This window comes from Phacochoerus africanus, chromosome 1 (genome assembly GCF_016906955.1).
Source record: "Phacochoerus africanus isolate WHEZ1 chromosome 1, ROS_Pafr_v1, whole genome shotgun sequence".
NCBI classification, from domain to species: Eukaryota; Metazoa; Chordata; class Mammalia; order Artiodactyla; family Suidae; genus Phacochoerus; species Phacochoerus africanus.
In genome coordinates, this window is record NC_062544.1 from 163,817,260 (window position 1) to 163,839,653 (window position 22,394).

Consider the following 22,394-nt stretch of genomic DNA (forward strand, 5'->3'; position numbering starts at 1 on the left):
CTTTCTATCTCACTACACTGGTCTATAGGCTTTATAGGGTCTGCCCCGCTCTTCCCTGTCTGCTCCTTTCTTCTTTGTTCATGCCACAGCCCTCCGTGCTGTGCCCAGCACACGTCAGGCATGCAAAGCTCCTCCAGGGCAAGAGTCTCTACCTGGTTCATTCATGGATCCCAGTGCTTAAACAGTGCCCAGAACACAGTATATACTCCGTAAATATTTTTGCATAAATCAAATAAAATAATTTCATTGTTTCCCATACCAGCATCCTTCGTTGTTGCATCCCTAATAGGTGCTCCATCTTGTGTCTTCAACACAGCTCACAAAATAACACTAAGTGGAAAGAAAAATCCTGCCTCTTGTTGCCCGTCTCTGCAACAGAAGCTACCATGTCTGTGTCCCTCAGAAATGGCCCTGGGATCACTGAGTACATATCTTGGGTGAGTGTGAACATCACTATTCAGATGGAGGTAAATACCATCATCAACAGGATGACAATTTTACTGCTAATTTATCCCCACAAAATGTGAAAATTCCCCTCAATGACTTTTTTCAAAAGATTTATGGCCTAAACGGAATGAAATACCTAAACTTAAATATAATATTTAAGAAAAAGATATATCTCTCAGATCCACCTCTCAGAGTATTGACAATAAAAACAAAAATAAACAAATGGGACCTAATCACACTTCAAAGCTTCTGCACAGCAAAGGAAACCCTAAACAACACAAAAAGAGACCCCACAGAATGGGAGAAAATCTTTGCAAGTGAATCAACTGACGAGGGATTCATCTCCAAAATTTATTAACACCTTCTGTAGCTCCATATCAAAAAAACAAACAAGAAAATGGGCAGAAGATCTAAACAGACAGTTCTCCAAAGAAGACATACAGACGGCCAAAAAACACATGAAAAGATGTTCAACATCACTCATCATTAGAGAAATGCAAATCAAAACCACTAGGAGGTACCACCTTACACCAGCCAGAATGGCCATCATCAAAAAGTCTACAAACAATAAGTGCTGGAGACGGTGTGCAGAAAAAAGAACACTAGTACATTGTTGGTGGGAATGAAAATTGGTGCAACCACTGTGGAAAGCAGTATGGAGATTCCTCAGAAAACTAAACATAGAACTCCCATTTGACCCAGCAATCCCACTCCTGGGCATCTACCCAGAGAAAACCAAGACTCGCAAAGACACATGTACTCCGATGTTCATTGCAGCACTATTTTCAATAGCCAAAACATGGAAACAACCTAAATGTCTATTGACAGAGGAGTGGATCCAGAAGATGTGGTACATATACATGATGGAATATTACTCAGCCATTAAAAAGAACAAAATGCCAACATTTTTGGCAACATGGATGGACCTGGAAACTATCATGCTAAGTGAAGTCAGTCATACAATTAGACACCAACACCAAATGCTTTCACTGACACGTAGAATCTGAAAAAAGGACAGACTGAACTTTGCAAAACAGATGCTGACTCTCAGACACTGAAAAACTTCTGGTCTCCAGAGGAGACAGTTTGGGGAGTGGGGGGATGTGCTTGGGTTATGGGATGGAAATCCTGTGAAATTGGATTGTTATGATCATTATACAACTACAGATGTGATAAATTCATTTGAGTAATAAAAAAAAGAAAAAGAAAAGATATATGCACCCCTATGTTCACTGCAGCACTATTCATAACAGCCAAGACATGGAAACAACCTAAATGTCCATGGACAGATGAATGGATTAAGAAGATGTGGTATATATATGCAATGGAACACTACTCAGCCATAAACAAGAACAAAATAATGCCATTTGCAGCAACATGGATGGAACTAGAGACTCTCATACTAAGTGAAGTAAAAAAGAAAGTCAAATACTATATGATATCACATATCTGGAATCTAATATATGGCACAAATGGACCTCTCCACAGAAAAGAAACAAACTCATGGACATGGAGAACAGACTTGTGATTGCCAAGGGGGAGGGGGAGGGGGAGGGAGTGGGGTGGACCGGGAATTTGGGGTTAGTAGATGCAAACTATTGCATTTGGAGTGGATAAGCAATGAGATCCTGCTGTATAGCACAGGGAACTCTATCTAATCATATTATGATGGAGGATAATGTGAGAAAAAGAATGTATATCTATGTATAACTGGGTCACTTTGCTGTACAGTAGAAATTGACAGAACATTGTAAATCAATAATAAAAAATTTTTAAAATATAATACTCAAGATGATGTTATTGAATGTTATAAATGCTTATTCACCAAACAATTCTACAAATATTCAAATTATGTGATAATCTAATCTCTTTCATTCAGCCTTATAGTACTTACATTTTTATAAGGATTTGTTGGCTTTAAAGGAAAATAATGTTTCAGTGGGTTAAGGGTCCAGTGCTGTCACTGCAGCATCCCGGGTTGCTGCTATGGCATGAGTTTGATCCCTGGCCTAGGAACTTTCACATGCCTCAAGTACAGCCAAAAAAATAAATATATAAGTAAATAAAAGAAAATAATGTTTTCCCAAAGTTAACTAGCTAACAGAATACACCTTTTTTTAAAAAAAATTACTTTATTGAAGTATGGTTGATTTAGAATGTTGTGTTAATTTCTGCTGTACAGCAAAGTGATCCGGTTTTATATATATATATATATACATATATATATATATATACATATATATATACACAAAACTTTTCATGTTCTTTTCCATTATGGTTTGTCAGAGGACACTGAATACAAACCTTGTTGAGACCTTGTTTTGTTTTTTTTTTTTGCTATTTCTTTGGGCCGCTCCCACGGCATATAGAGGTTCCCAGGCTAGGGGTCGTATCAGAGCTGTAGCCACTGGCCTACGCCAGAGCCACAGCAACACGGGTATCTGAGCAGCGTCTGCAACCTACACCACAGCTCACAGCAATGCCAGATCCTTAACCCACTGAGCAAGGCCAGGGATTGAACCCGCAACCTCGTGGTTCCTAGTCGGATTCGTTAACCACTGCGCCACGACGGGAACTCTGAGACGTTGTTGTTTATCCATTCTATATACAGTAGTTTGCATCTGCTAAACCCAAACTCACAATCCATCCTTCCCCCATCCTAACAGAATACACTCAATTCATATTAACTGTTTATCTATTTCTCTATTTAACTATTTATAAATTCCAACCCCAAATGGTTTGATGCATAAAATTAACAGTTTTCAAAGTCAACATTAATACGGCAGCAGTGTACTCTTGCATATAGGCGTAACATACTGTTATATGGTAACTGCAGTGGACCAAATGACAGATAAGAAGAGTTTCCATGATGCATCTAAGAATGTTCATTCATATTGAAAAGTAAATACTCAGAAATCAACATTAAATCCATAGAGTGTGTTTTTTTCATGTCACTGATGTTCTGCTAATGGACTGGTGGTCACTCAGTACAATAGTATGATGACTGATAAGGCACAAACCCAGAGGGAAGTGCAAATAGCACACACAGCAAACCCAGGGGAAGGTGAAACCACCACTAGAGGCAACAGAGGACAGTGGTCAGGAACATCTCTTTCCACTGCAGCATTCTACAGACTATGAATGGTTTCAGATTAGGTCTCCTCCAGAGACCTATGGCAATGAATAGATACTCTTCCACAGAGATCTATAGTTTCTTTGCTCTTCTGCCTAAAAGCAGGTAGTAATTGATCTATTCATCCATCCATTCACTCATTCATTTATAAATTCATTCTTTCACTTGACTACTATTGCATGTGTCGGGCACTATGTTAGCTACTTGGAGAATAGACAACTAAAACAAGGGTCTTGTCCTTAAGAGTTTGCAGTTTAGTAGAGGAGACAGATTAGTAAACAGATGATCAGTGACCAGTGCTTCAATAAAGATACTTCCCAGATGCTATTGGAAAACAGAAGAAGAGGAAATAGATTCCAGTCTGCACTGGGGGATAGAGAGATAGTCAGGAATGCTGTCTGGCAATTCCTTTCTGACTTAGTAATTCTATGATTTGTTTCTATACTAAGAAATACAGTTTCATTATTTTCAGATATAGCTAAGATTTATAGAGGTAATGAAACAATATATGTATTGCTAAGATTTATAGGGATAAATACATGACATTTATGGAGAATAATAAGGCAAGTTCACTAAAATTATAACTCATAATTATAATATAGCAATAAAAGCAAGGATATTGGGCAACTCAGGGTAGCTGCCTGGTTCCTGATGATTCCTTTGCTCTAAAACTTTTTCTACCACATACATATATGTCCAAACAATACATGCTTAGTTGTAATCCCTAAAGAATAATGGTGCAAGTTCCTATTAGTTTATGACTGTGCCAGAATCTCTCCCTAAAAATCTCAGTTGTTTTGGAGCATGAGGTATGTCTACACAGGCATAAAGCAGTCTGGCTCCTTACTGATGGTGTTCACGCTCCTTTCCTCTTGCACTGCTGGAAAACAGTTTGGTGGCCTCTCAAAAAGCATAGAACTACCACATGATCTAGCAATTCCACTCCTAGGTATATGCTCAAAGGGATTGAAAGCAGGAACTCAAACAGACCCTTGTAGACCAGTGCTCCCAATAGCATTATTCGAAATTGCCAAAAGGTGGAAATAACCCTAGTTATTCCCAGATAAATGGAAAAACGAGGTATTCCTGCTGATGGATAAGCCCTCCAAGTCCCCAGAAAAGGCAAAATGAGGAGAATGCCTCTGTTTCAAGGGTGCTATTTCCTGATGTTCTTAAGATTTTGTACCCTCCAAAGGCTGCAGACGCTTGTGAGTGGGGATGATGACAACACTTTCCTGCCAACCCTGTATCACACTGTGTCACCTGGGACCCAAGGCAACTCTACTCACAGAAACTGACCCTTCAGGAGTTCCCATTGTGGCTCAGTGGTTAATGAATCCAACTAGGAACCACGAGGTTGCGGGTTCGATCCCTGGCCTTGCTCAGTGGGTTAAAGATCTGGCATTGCCGTTAGCTGTGGTGTAGGTCACAGACGTGGCTTGACCCTTCAGCTCCTCCTCTCTCCACATCCCCAAGCACCTTTCAAAAGTGAAAACCAAACAAACAAAACAAAGCAGCAAACCAAATCCATTACCTTCTCCATAGACACTAACTTTAATTCATGAGTAAGACCTTTTTACTCAGAACCATCCAGAAAATTTTTTGTACACTACTTATAATGGACAAGAAACCTCAGAAATTGCTTAATGCCACATGTCAAGTCATATGCATTCACAGAAGAAATGATCTCACCATTTCTTCAAGAACCATCAGCAGGGAGATGCTTTGCATCACCCAGGTTTCAGCTCAAATGGCACATTATTAGCATCAAGTGCTATTACATCACCTTGATTTAACTGTCTTCATGGTACTTATTCCCATCCTACTCTTTGTGGATCTATTTTATTGTCTCTCTTCCCCCCTAGAAAGTAAACACCATCAGTACAAGGACCTTCACTACTATGTCTCCAGAATATAAAATAGGGCCTGATGCATATCGAGCATTCAATAAATATTTCATAGATGAATAATACTTATTTTTTTGCGTCTTTATCATATGCTAAGCACTGTTTTGGTTTTTTGGTTTTTTGGGTTTTTTTGGCCACACCCATGGCATACGGAGGTTCCTGGGCCGGGAACTGAATTCCAGTCGCAGCTGCAACCTATGCCACAACTGTAGCAACTCTGGATCCTTAACCTGCTGCACCACGACAGGAACTCCCTAAACACACTGGGGTTTTTTTTTGTTGTTGTTGTTTTTTGTTTGTTTGATTTTTTTTTTAGGGCCACACCCATAGCATATGGAAGTTCCCAGGCTAGAGGTCAAATCGGAGCTGCAGTTGCTGGCCACAGTTATAGCATGTGGGATCCAAGCCACATCTGTGACCTACTCCAAAGCCCACAATAATGCCAGATCCTTAACCCACTGAGCGATGCCAAGGATCAAACATGTATCTTCATGGATACTAGTTGGGTTCATTGCCACAAGGGGAACCCCCATACATTGTTCTTAATACCATACATGCAATAACTAATTTAATGCCCAAAGTGATCCTATGCGGTAGGGGATATCATTAGCCATATTTTAGAGATGAGGGAACTGAGGCATGGAGAGGCTAACTAACAAACTCTAGGTCATATAGCTGGTAACTATTTCAGTAGTCTATCACTGCCTAACAAACAACCCCAAAATTTTATAGTTTAAAACAACCCTGTATGTATGGTTTCTTATGGTTCTGTGAGTTCACTGGTCTCAGCTGGGTGGTTCTTGCTTGAATCATCTCACACAGTTATCATCAGTTATCACCCACGGCTTAACTAGGTTGGTCCTCCAAGATGACTCCCTCACTTTCCAGATGCCTGGCACCTCATATGGTAAGACCGGAATAGCTGGGAACTGTCTGAGCATTTTTTTCTCTTTCTCCATGAAGTCTCATTACATGGCTATCTTGGGCTTCCTCACAGCATGGTGGTCCTTACATGGCAGCTAGCTTCCCCCAAAGTTCATGTTTTAAGATTCTAAAGCAAAAGCTTTAAGATTTCTTATGCCCTAAGCCCAGAAGCCACATAGTATCCCTTCTGCCCCATTCTGTTTTTGCATAGCACCAGCCCAGATTCAATGGTTGGGGGTATTAAAAAAAGGTGTAAATACTGGGAGGTATGGTTACTTAGAAGTCATTTTGGAGACTCACTACAAGAGTGAAGCTGGTATTTGAATCCAGGAAGTCTTGCTCCAGAAACCTCACTCTTACCTACTATATTATGGGGTGTCTCTATTAAGAATAAATGAATAGGAGTTCCTGCTGTGGCTCAGCAGGCTAAGAATCCAACTAGTATCCATGAGGATGCGAGTTCAATCCCTGTGGCGTAGGCTGGCAATTGCAGCTCCACTTCTACCCCTAGCCCAGGAAGTTCCATGTGCCACAGGGGTGGCCTTGAAAAGACAAAAAAAAAAAAAAAACCCGAAATGAACAAATTAATTACTTAACTGTATAACTAGTGGGAACTAGTCTAATGATCTGAGGTTCCAAAAGTGAATTAAAGGTTCCTCTCTAAAGATAGAAAATGATTTGCAATTTTTAATCCTTTCTCTTCCTCTAAACACCCTAGTTTTAAAAGGTCAAGGACATTCTTGGTTGGCACTGGGTAGGAGGTGGCTGGTTGAGGGCACATGGCTTGAGGAGAATCAGGGACGGTCTGGAAGCACTTTTGTGGACAAAGTCTTATGAAAGACCATATTTTAAGTAAAGAAAGGACATAGTGAGTAGGAATGGGTATTTCCAGTGGGAGCTAGCCATGCCCCAAAGGGATTACCATCCAGCTTGAAATGCACTGGCTTGCAGACAAGTTCTACACAAACACCACACTTTTATGCCTTATTACATCCTTGGAAGAGAGGTCGAAAAAAAAAATTGAATGCTTGCTTGCATCAAGCACTGTGCCAAGGGCTTTTCATCTACCACCTCCTTCAATCCTCACATCACCCTTATGAGGCAGGTCTGGCCATAATAACCAACTGTGGAAAGTTCTGGAAACAGTATCACATACCTAGTAAATGGCTGAACAGTATTTCGGTAAGACTCCCCATTGCTCATTCTTCTTGTCATTGAGTAACGTCTTGCTTACACCCGCCACCGTGAACCCTGTCAACCTGAGCTACTGTTATTCCTTTCTGGAACATCTCCCTGTTCCAGGGAAGCTCCTTACCTCCCAAGCCTTGTTCTGGGCCATGGTTTTCCATTCGTTATGTCTCTCTGCCCAGCCCAACACCTGATCTGTTTTTAAAGCAGGTACTTTAAAAGCAGTTTTAATGAATTATGATTTCTTCACAGAAGGTCAACTGTAGCCCAGGGCTTTTAGAAAGTCTGAGTCAGAACCCTATTAAACCCCTATCAGTTCATTTCTAAGAGCAGGAAGCAGCAATCACATCCCCACTGGCTTCCCCATGCTTCTTATCAGCCTGGTCCGTGCAACAGCCCATCTGTGACTAAAACGTCTCTCTCTCCCTCCACTCTTTGAGAAACACTATTTTATTATAGATCATGTTCAGGAGTGTCTTGGGGGTAGAGGTGGTGAAAGAGAGGTGACATTTAGTGGCAGGGCTTGTGCAGCTTTAATTGCCAACTCCCCATCTCTGTGGGTGTTCCATTTATTTTTAGATATTTATATTGGTTTCCCAGAGACTTACCACAATGACTCGCATGATCGAATGAACAACATATCCGAAGAAAACACTTCAATTCTTCCAAGTTCCTAGAGTGAGAAATTTGAGTACCCCACAAATGCCACTGCCACTGTAGATAAAGCTGCTAAAAAATTATAAGGTGCAGGTGTGTTAAGCTGAAGGTAGTGATTACATTTTTCATAGGGTCAAGGAATACTGATCCATACAGATAAAACTTGACTGTGAAAGGAACATGAGACAGAAGAAATCCACAGGAACACTTTCCAAGCTCTGAAAGCAAGACAATGTGAGAAAAGGAGAGAAAGCTTTAGAGTTAGGAGCCCTCTAAACACTTCTCAGGTCTCCAGCATAAACCAACCAACAAATGAGACCTCTCTCTCTCTGTCAAAAAACTTATTGATGGTAAGGAATCGGCAAATTTATGGAACAACTCTAATTTGTCTATAATTTCACATCATAAATTGAACTTGGGGGGAAAAAAGGATGTGAAACTAATTCCATCAGTTTTTTAAATTTTTAAATGATTTTTGTTTTTTCCATTATAGTTGGTTTTCAGTGTTTTCACAATTTCTACTGTATAGCAAAGTGACCCAGTCACACACACATATATATATGTTCTTTTTCTCACATTATCCTCCATCATGTTCTGTCATAAGTGACTACATATAGTTCCCTTTGCTATACAGCAGGATCTCATTGTTTATCCATTTCAAATGCAATAGTTCTGCATCTATTAACCCCAGACTCCCAGTCCATTCCATTCCTTCCCCCTCCCCCTTGGCAACCACAAGTCTGTTCTCCAAGTCCAAGAGTTTCTTTTTTCCATCAGTCTTTCTAATAATACAGTTTTTAAAATCATTTCTGAGTTTTACGTCTGTTTAATGTTTTCTTATTACACTGCTTTTAATAGATGAGTTTTAAATGTTATCTTTGTGCTCCATTATTGTAGTGATGTCTCAGAAAAAAAATGACGTTTTTTGCCCCAAATATATTATTAAAGAGAATCTCTTTAAGAAAAAAGAATCCTCAATCAAGATTTCATTTTCATGGTGTCTCATTTTCTTCTCTACTCATTAAGCCCTTTCCAAGCCATCTGCCTGAGCCCAACACTAAAAATACAAGTAGTACAAATAAGCACAGTAACAAAATATCAAGTTTTCAATCAATAAAAACATACTTGATTTCCATGTGAGAGAGCAAAGAAAACAAAACAAAAACAAGCAACAGAAGCCCTTAAAAGAAAGTAGGAAACTAAACAAATTTAGACAAACTGGATTGAGGCCCCACTGGGAAAATGTCACCTATTTGCTTACTTATTTAGAGTTTATATTCCCCTGCTTCTCAGAAGGATTTAAGGCAACAAGGAAAATGTCTTAATTCTTCCAGTATCTCATCAAATGAAACTTAAAGGGGACAGTGTAAGGGTCATAGGAATCACCAAGTTTCTGAATTTTACTCTCCTAAATAACAAACAAAAAATTGCTATAGGGCTCTTTCCCCATTCATATGGTCCTCGAGTTTGGGTAATGCAGACATTCTCTGTTAACTATGCTCATCTTTACTAAGGAATTAGATATAAATAATATTAAGTCAAGCACTGGGTTAAATTACTGTACAGGCAGCCGAAATAACGAAGCCTAGTCCAACAAATGTATATATACATATTAAAAAAAAAGCCACAGTTAAGACTGGAATTCAAATCTCTATATAATTCTAAATCCTACATGGAGCTTAAAGCCAGGAAATATGTGTTTAAGGCCAAAATTCCATTCCCCTATCTGTCCTGCTCTGGTTATGCCAGGCAAATAATAGTTACAGTAATTTTAGAACCCTTTGCTATACCCTTCGGTATAATTAAGTGACTTGAATGTAGAGTTCCTGTCTAAATTCACTATTTTGTTTTCTCAAATTATATACCTAGCACTAATCCTAACAGAACATCAGCATATGTTTCAATTTGCACACAATCCCATGCCCCACCACTGCTGACTTTCTTTTCATGAGGCCATATGACAGTTTTTGGAAAGAGGTAAATCCCCATCACATTTTCAGTCTATCATTTCTTTTTTTTTAAATTTTATCTTTATTTTATTTTTTTTTGTATGTTTCTTTTTAGGGCCAAACCTGCGGCATATGAAAGTTCCCCCGCTGGGGGTCAAATTGGGGCTGCAGCTTCCAGCCTGTGCTACAGCTGGCGGCAACACCAGATCCTTAACCCACTGAGCCAGGTCAGGGATCGAGCCCACAACTTAATGAACGCTATGTCAGGATCTTAACCTGCTGAGCCACAATGGGACTCCTCAATTTATCATTTCTTTAAACTAAATGAGGAGTTCCCATCATGGCTCAGTGGTTGACGAATCCAGCTGGGAACCATGTGGTTGCTGGTTCCATCCCTGGCCTCGCTCAGCAGGTTGAGGATCCGGCGTTGCCTTGAGCTGTGGTGTGGTTGCGGAAGCAGCTTGGATTTGGCATTGCTGTGGCTGTGGTATAGGCTGGCAGCTGCAGTTCCGATTAGACCCCTAGTCTGGGAACCTCCATATGCCGTGGGTACGGCCATAAAACAAAAACAAAACCAAAAAAAACTAAATGTGAATGCCATTTAAATTTAATCAGACTTTTTGGAGGATGGATTCACTTGATGACAATAACACACATTAGTAACAAAATCACCCCATGGTATAGGAATATTGTTACATAATTGTTTATTAGGCTATTTGGAAATATCAAGGCATGTGTGATAAAATAGCCCTGTGCTGTCAAAGAGGACACAGGAATAATTTCTCACATCTTAGAGTAGCACGGATCTAAAAATGGGTCATTAACATCTTTTACTCTTTGCTTGAGGTAATAATTATTTTTCTTTAAATAATCTAAGAACTTCCATCATTTTTAAAATGTCTTACTGTACATTATCAATACTTAAAACTGCTTACACTGAGCAGAATAATTATTTACACAACATAATTGCTACTGATTTTCTTAAGAGTCTAACTACTCCCTACCAGATTATAAACTCCCTAAACATAGAAATTATCTTTTTACCTCCAGGGCCCAACCCAATGATTAGTACATAAAAATGCTTAATAAGCATTGAGTGACTATTTGTTAAGTAAGTGCATAATAGTGCATTTGTATCACTGAGTCAGAAAATGCCCTAGTCCTGGAGTTCCCATTGTGGCTCAGCAGGTTAAGAACCTGACATAGTGTCTGTGAGGATGCAGGTTGGATCCCTGGCCTCACTCAGTGGGTTAGGGATCTGGTGTTATCGCAAGGCACGGCACAGGGTGCAGATGAAGCTCAGATTTCGCGTTGCTGTGGCGTAGGCTCCTAAGATTTTTTTTTTTTTTTTTATCTTTTTGCCATTTTCTTGGACCGCTCTCGAGGCATATGGAGGTTCCCAGGCTAGGGGTCAAATCGGAGCTGTAGCCACTGGCCTACGCCAGAGCCACAGCAACGTGGGATCCGAGCCGCATTTGTAACCTACACCACAGCTCACGGCAACACCGGATCGTTAACCCACTGAGCAAGGGCAGGGATCGAACCCGCAACTTCATAGTTCCTGGTCGGATTTGTTAAACACTGAGCCACAACAGGAACTCCCAGCTCTTAAGATTTGGCTCTTAGCCAGGGAACGTCCATGTGCTGCAGGTGCAGCCACTAAAAAAAAAAAGAAAAAGAAAATGTGCTAGTCTTTTTATACCATTTGCAGGGATGATGACATTGGAAAAGATACAAGTTCTGTAGACCTTAGCTTTCCCATTTGTGAAATGGACATACTTAACATGTATCCAGTGACAGCACAGAATTGGATGCAAATGAACTAAAATAATAACTATGTATTTGAAGTTATGCTGAAAACCGTATGTTATAACTTCAGATCTGTGACCTATATAATAACAAGTATATTCAATTCCAGCTGTATAGAAAAAAAATAGGTAGTTATCAAAATGACAGTATGTGCATTACTTGGGGGATCTGAAGATCTTCTACATGTGACCATTTATGGGGTTTTTTGTCTGCATGAATTAGCAAAATAAGGAAAATTTTGCCACATCCTTTCAGCTTAAATGGGACTGACTCTACTCATTGCTATAATTGCCCTCCCATTTCTGGCACAGGTCTGTGACTTTCTGATCCTCCCACATTATTTACCTCAGGGTTAGAGGAACCTCCAAAACCAAATTTTAAATGGCTCAAATGTTTGCTGTTTTTTTCCAAGCCAGATTCCTGACAAAAATAATAACTGAAAGCTTCCATAATCTGCTAATTTCACTGCCTTTAAAATATGGAGGGGGGAGATAAAGAAGAGATATAAATAATAAATATCTTGTAATTTCAATAATGATTTATAACAACAGGACTACAGACATGAATTATCTCATTTTTAAAAACTGTTTTGAAATTAACGCCCAGCTTTAAATCTAAGAACAAAACCGGTTTCACTAACATCTGCATACCAATTGCTGTTTCTGTTAGATAATAACAGCAATTCAGACGCAATACGTAGTTTTAACTTCAGGAACCAATTTAAAATAACAATTCCTACATACCTATTCCAGGAGAGTTCCCAGAAGGTTCTGGGCTTCAAGTTTCCTCTAATTTGCATAGTTGCTATAAACAAAGATTCAGCTGGTTCCACTTAGCTGGCCATACCATATGCAGCCCAAGTCAAACTCTGAATAGAGTTGCTTTCACAAGGTATTATTTTGCTATTAATACCTATTTTTCTCTTTTTTTCAAAAGTTGTGTCAAATCATCAGTATGAGTCTAATTCTACTACGAGATTATAAAATGAACAAGTTGGGGATGGCAACAATCACAGGACAGGAAAAGTATTGGTGATTTGCCGAGTTTGCAATGAATTTATAAGGGAAACATTAACAGAATGGTGATCTTTGTGCCTGTGGAGCCAAGAGGCAAGCTGCCTATTGGGTTTTACCTCCCTTCCCACTAGGAGCCTGGGAACATGTCATTCCATGCCCACACCTCCTATGTCTTCAGCTGTGTTTCCCCAGCACCCAGAACGGGACTGGTGGGCTCTTAGTAAAAGTGTCGCCTTGACAACCTATCAGTGAGCCACACTGACAATGGTCTACTCTTCCTGACTTCCTTCAGACAACTCAGAGATCTTTAACTGTCTCTCCTGCACAGTCCCTAGCAGAAGGACCACTGTGACAGAGAGGTCCAGGTGGTGGTACATCAATACTTGGAGTTTCATTTTTTTTCAGTCTTGGTACAGGTGGAGTTACAAGTTCTCATCCTTCAATCGATTTAGGTGGCTTCTGCATCAACCCAATCATGCTGTTCTTCCAAGCCTGCTTAGAAAACTAGCCAGTCACCACTTTCAAAAAATTATACCTTCCTTACCTATCAAATCATACTTAACCCCTGCCCACCCCCATGTGTGCAGAGTTGGTATTTTACATTGATGCCCCTTAAGTTCCATTCCTGAAAATCATTCCTTATAGGAAACTAAGAAACCCTCAACCCCATCACTGACTACAAAATATTTAACAATTTCTTAACCCTCAAATGCTCTGGTTTAAACTCTAGTCAGACACTTTTCAGAACATACTCAGCAAAATGAATTAGTGAAACCTAAGACTAGTTGAGGTTACCAAGAGCCAGCGGCCAGAAAGATAGAGCTGAGTGAAGAGGCTTGATTTCCAGGCACAGCTTCCATACTACACAGAACAAAGGTCAGCTTCCTTATTTACGAAGCAGAAGTACGACTAAGCAGTGTGGAGCACCTACATCCTCAACACATCTTCACATGAGTAAAATTAACCCCTGATTTTTTCTATAATGGCACTGTCCAAAGGAATTTTTTGTGATGATGCCAATATTCATATTATATACTATCCAATATGGTGGTCACTATCTATATGTGGCTACTGAGCATTTGAAATATGGCCAGGATTACTGAGGAATTGGATTTTTAATTTTTTAAACTATAGTTGATTTACAATGTTCCATCCTTTTCTGCTGGATTTTTAACGTAATTTTAACTAGTTTAAATTCAAACAGCCAATGTTGGTAGTGTATTGAGACAGTGCAGCTGTCCAAGAAATAGCAATGAAAATTTTAAAGTACTCTAAATTTCAAGACAAATCTAAATTTCCATTTTGCAAACAGTTTTTCCATCTCAGGAAGTCCAAGACAAATGGCTAGAGAGTTTGGTTGTGACCACTAGCCTTAACCTTTCTCAAAGTATACAGATGTTAACAGCAGATTCTCCCCAACCTTCCACTGATAAAATATGGTTTAATGAAAAGGATTTGATGGTGAAAGCCACTTTGCTGGGACCCTTCTCCAGTCTGGAAGAATGGGCTGCAAGGCTGATGAGCAGTGAGAAGCAGGATATTTTTAGCTACAGGAACTCGAGTTTGAAGGCTCTCTGAGACTCTTATACCTGGAGGGGTCTCTATGATATTGAATCACCAGTGGGAACTCTGTTGGTTTACTGACTGCAGGAGCTGGAAAATGGACTGGATCCACTGGCTTCAGCAAAGCCTTTAATAGACTACCTTGGATGTGGCCACACCAGAGTGCTGCCCTGTCTGGAGCAGCTGTCAAGTGATGGTCCAGAGCCTGATGCATCGGGCCTCTTGGCTGGTGCTGCAGCTGAAATTGCTAAGACAACTGCTTTAGGCAGAAGATTCCATGTTTCTTCATGTCCTTTGTTACCACCCTTGCCCATTCTACCACCTTCTCTCTCCTAGCTACACTTAGTACACTTAGCTTCTTTTTTTTTTTTTTTGGCCACGCCTGCAGCATGCAGAAATTCCTAGACCAGGGATTGATCCCGTGCCACAGCAGTGATGGCACTTAACTCGCTGAGCCACCGGGGGACTTCCCACATACCTTCCTAATTGGTCTCCCTGCTTCTACTCTTAACTCTCTACAATTCACTTTCCACACAGCAGCCAGAACACTCTTAAAATCAGATAATCTTACTCCTTTGCTCAAGATTCTCCAGTGGCTTCCTACTCAAAATAAAATTCAAACTCTTCACCATGGCCTACAGGGCCCTGCCCACCTTTTCTACATATCCTCCCATTGTCCTCCTTGCTCGCTCTATTCCAGCCACACTGAACTTCTGGCTGTTCTTCAATAAGCCAAGCTTCTTTGCACCTCAGGGACTTTGCACTTGCTGGTCCCTCTGTCTAAAATGCTCTTTCCCAGACTTTCACATGGCTGGCTCCTTATCACTCAGATCTCAACTTAAATGTCACCTCCATAGAGAGGCCTTTCCTGACCACCTCATCCATAACTACTTCTACCCCACCACTATGTTATGTTTGTTTCACAAATTTCTTGAAGTATATTTAACATTTTATAAAAATCACCTGCCTTAAGTGCACATTGAATGATTTTTTGTGAATACACCAAGTCATACAACCATCACCATAGATCAATTTTAGCCCATTTCCACCCTCGAGAGATCACTCATGACCATTAATTGTTAATCCACTTACCTATCCCCTGCTCAGACCATCACTCATCTATTTTCTGTCTCTATAGATTTGCCTTTCCTGAACATTTCATGTAAGTGAATCGTACAATTATTACATAATATTCCAGTGCTTTGTTGTATTTTAGAAATATTTTTACTGTAGTAAAATATACATGACACAAAATGTACCATTTTTGCCATTTAAAAAAAATATCTTATGGCCATACACGCAGCACATGGAAGTTCTGGGCAAGGAAGTGAATCCAAGCCACAGCTGCAACCTATGCTGTACCTGTGGCCACATTGGATCCTTTAAACCAATTGCATCAGGCCAGGGATTGAACCTGCACAGCGACTGAAGCCACTGCAGTTGGATTCCTAATCCACTGCACTACAGCGGGAACTTCCGTTTTCACCATTTTTAAGTGTACAGTTCAGTGGCATTAAGTACATTCACATTATTGTGCAACCATTACCATCATCCATCTCCAGAACTTTCTCATCTCTCCCAAGTGAACTCTGTATCCATTAAATACTACCTTCCATTCCTCGAACCCCCAGCCTCTGGAAACTACCATTCTACATTCTGACTCCATGATTTTGACTACTCTAGGTATAAGTAGAATCAGACAATATTTATTCTTTTGTGATTGGCTTATTTCATTTAACATAATGTCTCCAAGGTTCATGAGTTGTAGCATGTGTCAGAACTTCCTTACTTTTTAAGGCCAAATAATGTTCCTTTGTGGGAGTTCCCGTTGTGGCCTAACGGAAACGAATCTGACTAGTGTCCATGAGGATGCAGGCTCGATCCCTGGCCTCCCTCAGTGGTGGAGGATCTGGCATGATTCTTAAGGATTGTCGTGAGCTGTGGTGTAGGTTGCAGACATGGCTCGGATCCCACATTGCTGTGGCTGTGGTGTAGGCTGGCAGCTGCAGCTCCAATTCAACCCTTAGCCTGGGAACCTCCATGTGCCGCAGGTGCAGCCCTAAAAAGACAAAAATAATGATGATGATGATGTTCCTTTGTATACCACATTTTGTTTGTCCATTCATCTGTGCACAGATACTTGGGTTGCTTCCCCCTTCTGGCTATTGTGAACAGCACTGCCATGAACATGGACATGTAAATATCTGTTCCAGAGTTCCCGTCCTGGCACAGTGGAAATGAATCCGACTAGGAACCATGAGGTTGCGGGATCAATCTCTGGCCTCACTCAGTGGGTTAAGGATTCGGTGTTGCCGTGAGCTGTGGTGTAGGTCACAGAAGGAGCTCAGACTGGCGTTGCTGTGGCTGTGGTGTAGGCTGACAGCAATAACTCCGATTCAACCCCTAGCCTGGGAACGTCCATATGCTGCACGTGCAGCCCTCAAAAGACAAAAATAAATAAATATCTGTTTCACCCCCAGTTTTCACTTCTTTTGGTTATATAATACAGTATTTTTATGTTTAATTTCCTGGGAAAGTGTCGTACTATTTTCAATTGCAGCTGTACCATTTTACCATTTTACATTCCTACCAGCAACGCACAAGGGTTCCAATTTCTCCACATCTTTGCCAACATTTGTTATTTTCTGTTTTTTTTTTTTAAATAGCCATCCTAGTGGATGTAAGTAGTATCTATTTTATTTTTATAATTCATTTATCACTATTTAATATTTTCTTATTTACCTCTTTGTTTAAACATCCATTGCCTGACTCTCCAAACTAGAATGCCAGCTGCATGAGGGCAAGGGGCTTGGCTGCCTTATTCACCATAATTCCAATAGTACCCAACACCCAGCACACATTTGTTGAATGAATAACAGACCTTAAGGCTACAAGCTTCTACAGGCTTTAGCTCTACTGCAGTTCTCCTTTTATAAACCTGAGGATCTACTGGAGCTGGGGAGCTTCCTTCTACCACACCAACACACCAGAGGATCATGAAGAAGAATTGGGAAGATTTTTTACCAATGATTCAGTGCTTTTCCTCCTTGTGAAACCTAAAGAGATGAAGATGTCGTCAAACCAAGACCTTGAGAGCACCATGGGCCTTTATGAGCATTTTGCTGAGACTGTTATAACCAGGAGAATATGCTGGGTTCCTCTGAAAGTTCTTGGTGGCTATTGATAGGCAAACATAAAAGAGGCAGCCCCTTGAAACAGAATCAATTCAACTGGCTAAGAGTGAAGACTATAAAGCTTTTCACTGGAAAAGCAAATTGTGTAGTCCTTTCTTCTGCATTACCTATGCTTTCTAAAAATACATATTTTTCAAAAAAGCCTGGCATTTGTTAATCTACTTTTGAACATTAGTTCAGGCAGCCTGGGCAAACCACAAATAAATATGTCACAGAGACTGCTTGTCGTTTGCTTATTTTCCCTTCTTTCCACAGCTGATAGAAGGCTTTTATTCAGAAGAAGACTTTTGAATTTTAGCGGAGCACATGGATTCCTGACATGAAGCCTTCATTTCAGGGCTTCGCTGCAGCTAGAGGTGGCCACATAACTAATAACCAGCCAAGGAAATGTAAACAGCGAGGTGCATGTAATTCTGCACAATGTCCTTAAAGGGGGGATTTATGCCCTCCTCTCTTTATTTTTTCTCATTTGAACCTGATGGCTGGAACTGGAGCACACATCTAAGTGGATACTGAGTGCCTAATGACTTGAAGCTGCCATATCAATCTTGGATAGCCTACTTCCAGATTCCTTCACAGGAGAGAGAACCAAGCTTCCGTTTGAGCTAATTTACTCTGGATCTCTGTTACTAGGAGTGGACCTAGTTTTAAGTCACACAGAATCTCTTCAGTAAGATTACAGGAGAACCCCAATACAGAAATAAGTTCTTCCTAAATATACATGACAAAATCCCTTGTTCCATAAAAGTCTGAGTTGCTTTATGCTGATGCCAAGCCCAACTTAGCCAATGTGGTGAGCAGGTGGCAGTGATCTGCCATATTGCCTGCGGGTTGGAAGGAAGGATGAGTCAATACCAGCAACAATGGGAACAGTGGTGGCTAACATTAAATGAGCACTTAGGATATCCTAGACACTCAGCCAAAGAGCTTTATCTGTACTCTCTCATTTTATCTTCACAACAATCCTGAGGTTTAAAGAAGACAAATCCTGGTCACATCACTTATGAGTGATGGAATGAGAGCCCACATGTGTCATCTTTACACTGCATCCAGTGGAGCATCTCCTATACTTCCCCTCCTCCAACACAAGAATAGGGTGCTTACAGAGTTCCCGTTGTGGCTCAGCAGGTTAAGAACTCGACTAGTATCCATGAGGATGCGGATTTGGTCCCTGGCCTCAATCAGTGGATTAAGGCTCCAGCATTGCCACAAATTGCAGCATAGGTTGGGGATTCAGCTGGTATCTGGCATTGCTATGGCTGTGGTCTAGACCGTCAGCTACAGCTCCGATTCAGCCCCTAGCCTGGGAACTTCCATATGCCCCGGGTGCAGTCCTAAAAAGAAAAAAAAAGGGGGGGCGCAATCAGGCCTCTCCTAGGGCACACCACTATTTTACGAAGGAAAACTTTCACTGGATATCTCCTTTGCCACACTAACAATGCCCATACTACCCCAAACATCAGGCTAACCATGGATTTCTGTTGTTAGGCACATGATGCCTCTCAGTCTTTAATTTCCTTGGATCATTTTGAACTTACAGCCATTCAGTTATAACTGAACTACAACATGAAAAGCATGTGACATGTTTGTTTCAGAGGCTTATTTCACATTTATGCTAATATCAATATTTCAAAGCTATTTTTCCACCCATCTTCTCCTGGCCCCATGTGTTGCAATAACATATGAAATCTGTACCAGATCAGCAGACAGCCGATATTTTGTTGGAAAGCATCAGTGCCTATGGGAGCCAAGTTTTAGATTAAGGGGAGAAACCCTCCTGTTTGTCAAATGACCTTCTTGGTGGGAAGGTCTCATTGCAAAATAGGTTTCACTTTACATAAAGCTGGACTTAATGAATGTTGGAGTAAGTCAATTGATATAATTGTTTTAAGCCTTAGCTTCCTCATCTATAAAAGGGGGACAATACTACTTTCTCACAGTGATTTCAAAGATTCAGTGAGATTATGCTTGTTAACTATTTGGCACAGTGCCCAGCACACAGGACGTGCTCAGTAAGAGGAACCTACTTTAAAAAATCATAATTCACGTAAGGCACAATCTGACTGAATGAAGCTTTCAATCAACTAATGTATCCAATTACCAAACAACTTCCTGACAATGAAAAAATGAAGAAGATAACATCACTGCTATGTTGATTGGAAAGATGACTCAGTCTAGCTCACTAAATCCAGACTTTTTTTTTTTTTTTTAAAGCTGGCTGTCTCCAAATCTGACTTCTTATCTTGACTCAGCATAATCTATGCCCTTACTAGTCCACATGGGCATTTTATTAGTTTTTGTTGGATATGTAGGCTTTTCTCCTCTGAGTTATTTTTCTTCTCTATTCTTAGATTGTCTGTAGTGGTGGTTTTAAGTCAGCGACATCGAGATTTTTTTTTTCTTCCCCCTCATGGATACAAAATAGTCACAGGTGAGTACTACCTTTGATCTTCTAGCCTCCACTGGAAGACATTTATGAACGGCACCGGCAACAAACAGCTTCTAAAAGTCTTTATGATGGGCTTTTGCCTGCAAATAGCCTTAATTCTGAATCCATGAAACTCGACTGAGGCTGAGTTTTCAGAAACACATCTGCTTTAAGAATATATCCTTCCAAGCATTATCTTGAGTGAGCCCTTTCTAATCACTAATGCAGGGCACCCCTAGCTCTATTAAAAAAAATCTCCCAAATAGTTGAGGTAAATCCAACATTTCACTACTTCAGACATTTGCCCCCCAACCCAAATTCTGACACCAGAGGAAAAAAAAGCAGCAGCTTTCCACTGGTTCCAATATTCACTTTTGGAGAATACCCTTTTTAAAAATGCTTACTGTGATTTTCCAAGTACATTTGCTATTTGGAGGGTACACTCCAGGAAAACCTTCGCTGCCAATAAATCCAGACTCTCCGGTAAGAATGCCGCCACATGTAAAAACAGGTCTGGGAAATAAAAGAGAAAAAGAAATTTGAAACAGGAGGTAACAATTTAATGTTGATTTCAGAAAGATGTAGTCCATCAATAAAGTTAATACTATTAAGTGCCTGCATCATACAAGGGATTTGAAATACTTGCTAGATTTTAGATTATTTAAATTATAGCCTGATAAAACATTCAGTCCAATTTCCATCTGTCTCCACCATAACAAGATCCATCCATCCATCCATCCATCCATCCATATGCAATCAAATCCTCAAGTAAGTGGTAAGATCTTATAGGAAAATGGTAAATGGAAATTTTAACTATAAGGAGAGAGAGGGTGAGAGCTAGGGTCTGTGAGGGGCATGGTTTTAAAGACAGACAAGAAATCGGTTAACATTTAAAAAGTTTTAATTTCCTGGATTTGGAGAGTTGCCTAATTCTCCCCTTTTCTGAAAATCGCTGGCCATTGGCAGAGCCTCCCACTGAAAAGGGAGGCTGGTGGTGATGGAGGTAGAAGAGGAGATGCCAAAGTCGGCCATGGGGAAAGTCCCCCCCAGCCCAGGTCCTGAGGATGGCAGTTCAGAGGACGGCGAAGAGTTAACTTTCCGAGAGCTGCTCCCTGGGCGCCGCGCAACTCGGGTGTTTCCCTAGGCTTACGTCTCTGGGCAAAGCCTCTCCCGGGAAGAAAACAAGTAAATCAAAGTCCACATATTTGGGCCCCAGGGCTCCCCTCTGCCCGAGCAAACCTTCGGAGAGAGGGGACGCAGGGCAGGTTAAGCCCCCACCACGTGGTGGCCGGCCAGCTGCGGGGCCCTTGCGCGGGCCGAGACGGGGGCGTAGGAGTGGGAGCCCGGCGGCCGAGCACCGTCCTGAGGTCCTGAAGGCGCGTGGGTCCCCCGGCGCCTTGAAGCGGACTGAATAAAGCAAAACAGCGGGCGAGGGAAAAGGAGGGAGGGAGCGCAAGCGGGGGTCGCGTTACCTCTCGGGGGGCTGTGGCTGCGAGGGCTGGGCGGCGGCGGCCAGCAGCAAGCAGAGCGGGGCCCAGGCGCCCGCGCCCCTCATGGCCGGTGTAGACGCTCCGGGCTCGCCCCACTCCGCGCGCACCCCGTAGTACCGTGCGCTCCGCACCCGCCCGGGCTCACGCCCCGGCGCGCCCCACACTCTGGCTCTCCCTCTTCCGCGCTCTCGTACGAGCCGCCGCGGGGCAGCCCAGGTATCCGGGTGTGCGCGGCAGGCGGGGTCGGGGCGCTTTTCTGAGCAACTGCAGTGCAGTCGGCCTCGCAGCTTAATTTCCCCTGAGGAGTTGCTCTGGCAGCCGCAGGCCACTGCTGAATATCCCGTTTGTTCTCGGGCGGTGAGAGGGGGCGGCTCCCAGGCCGGTGCCGCCTCCTCTCCTGGGGCGGGCGGGCGGCTCCTCCCTGGCACCCCGGGAGCCGCTACCCCGGTCACATCCCGCCCGCAGGGGAGGTGGGGAGGGGATGAAAGGGAATCCCCTGCCGAGTGGTACCCAAATGGGACTTGGCTACCAGATACATAGATGATGGGGGCCGGGGGGGGGGGGGTGGCCTTGATTTGCTTTGCGAAATGTTTTTCCCCAGTTGCTTTCAAAAGAAAAGTATTAGCTCTCGCTAGTTGCTGGAAAACATAGGGTCCTTCCTTCAAACACGCAGATTCAAGGAAAGAAAA

The 22,394-nt window shown here is 41.7% G+C and overlaps 1 protein-coding gene across 1 annotated transcript in view; it reads right to left on the bottom strand.

Moving 5' to 3' along the window:
- The window catches only part of PCOLCE2 (procollagen C-endopeptidase enhancer 2), an 82,525-nt gene extending 60,350 nt beyond the window's left edge, over window positions 1-22,175 (bottom strand). The window contains exons 1-2 of the mRNA XM_047783985.1: window positions 21,688-22,175; window positions 20,620-20,728 (exon numbers count right to left, since the gene is read on the bottom strand). Coding sequence (XP_047639941.1) covers window positions 20,620-20,728; window positions 21,688-21,770 — 192 coding nt within the window. The 5' untranslated portion in view covers window positions 21,771-22,175. The remainder of the gene's footprint in view (window positions 1-20,619; window positions 20,729-21,687) is intronic.
- Window positions 22,176-22,394: the final 219 nt, after the last annotated feature.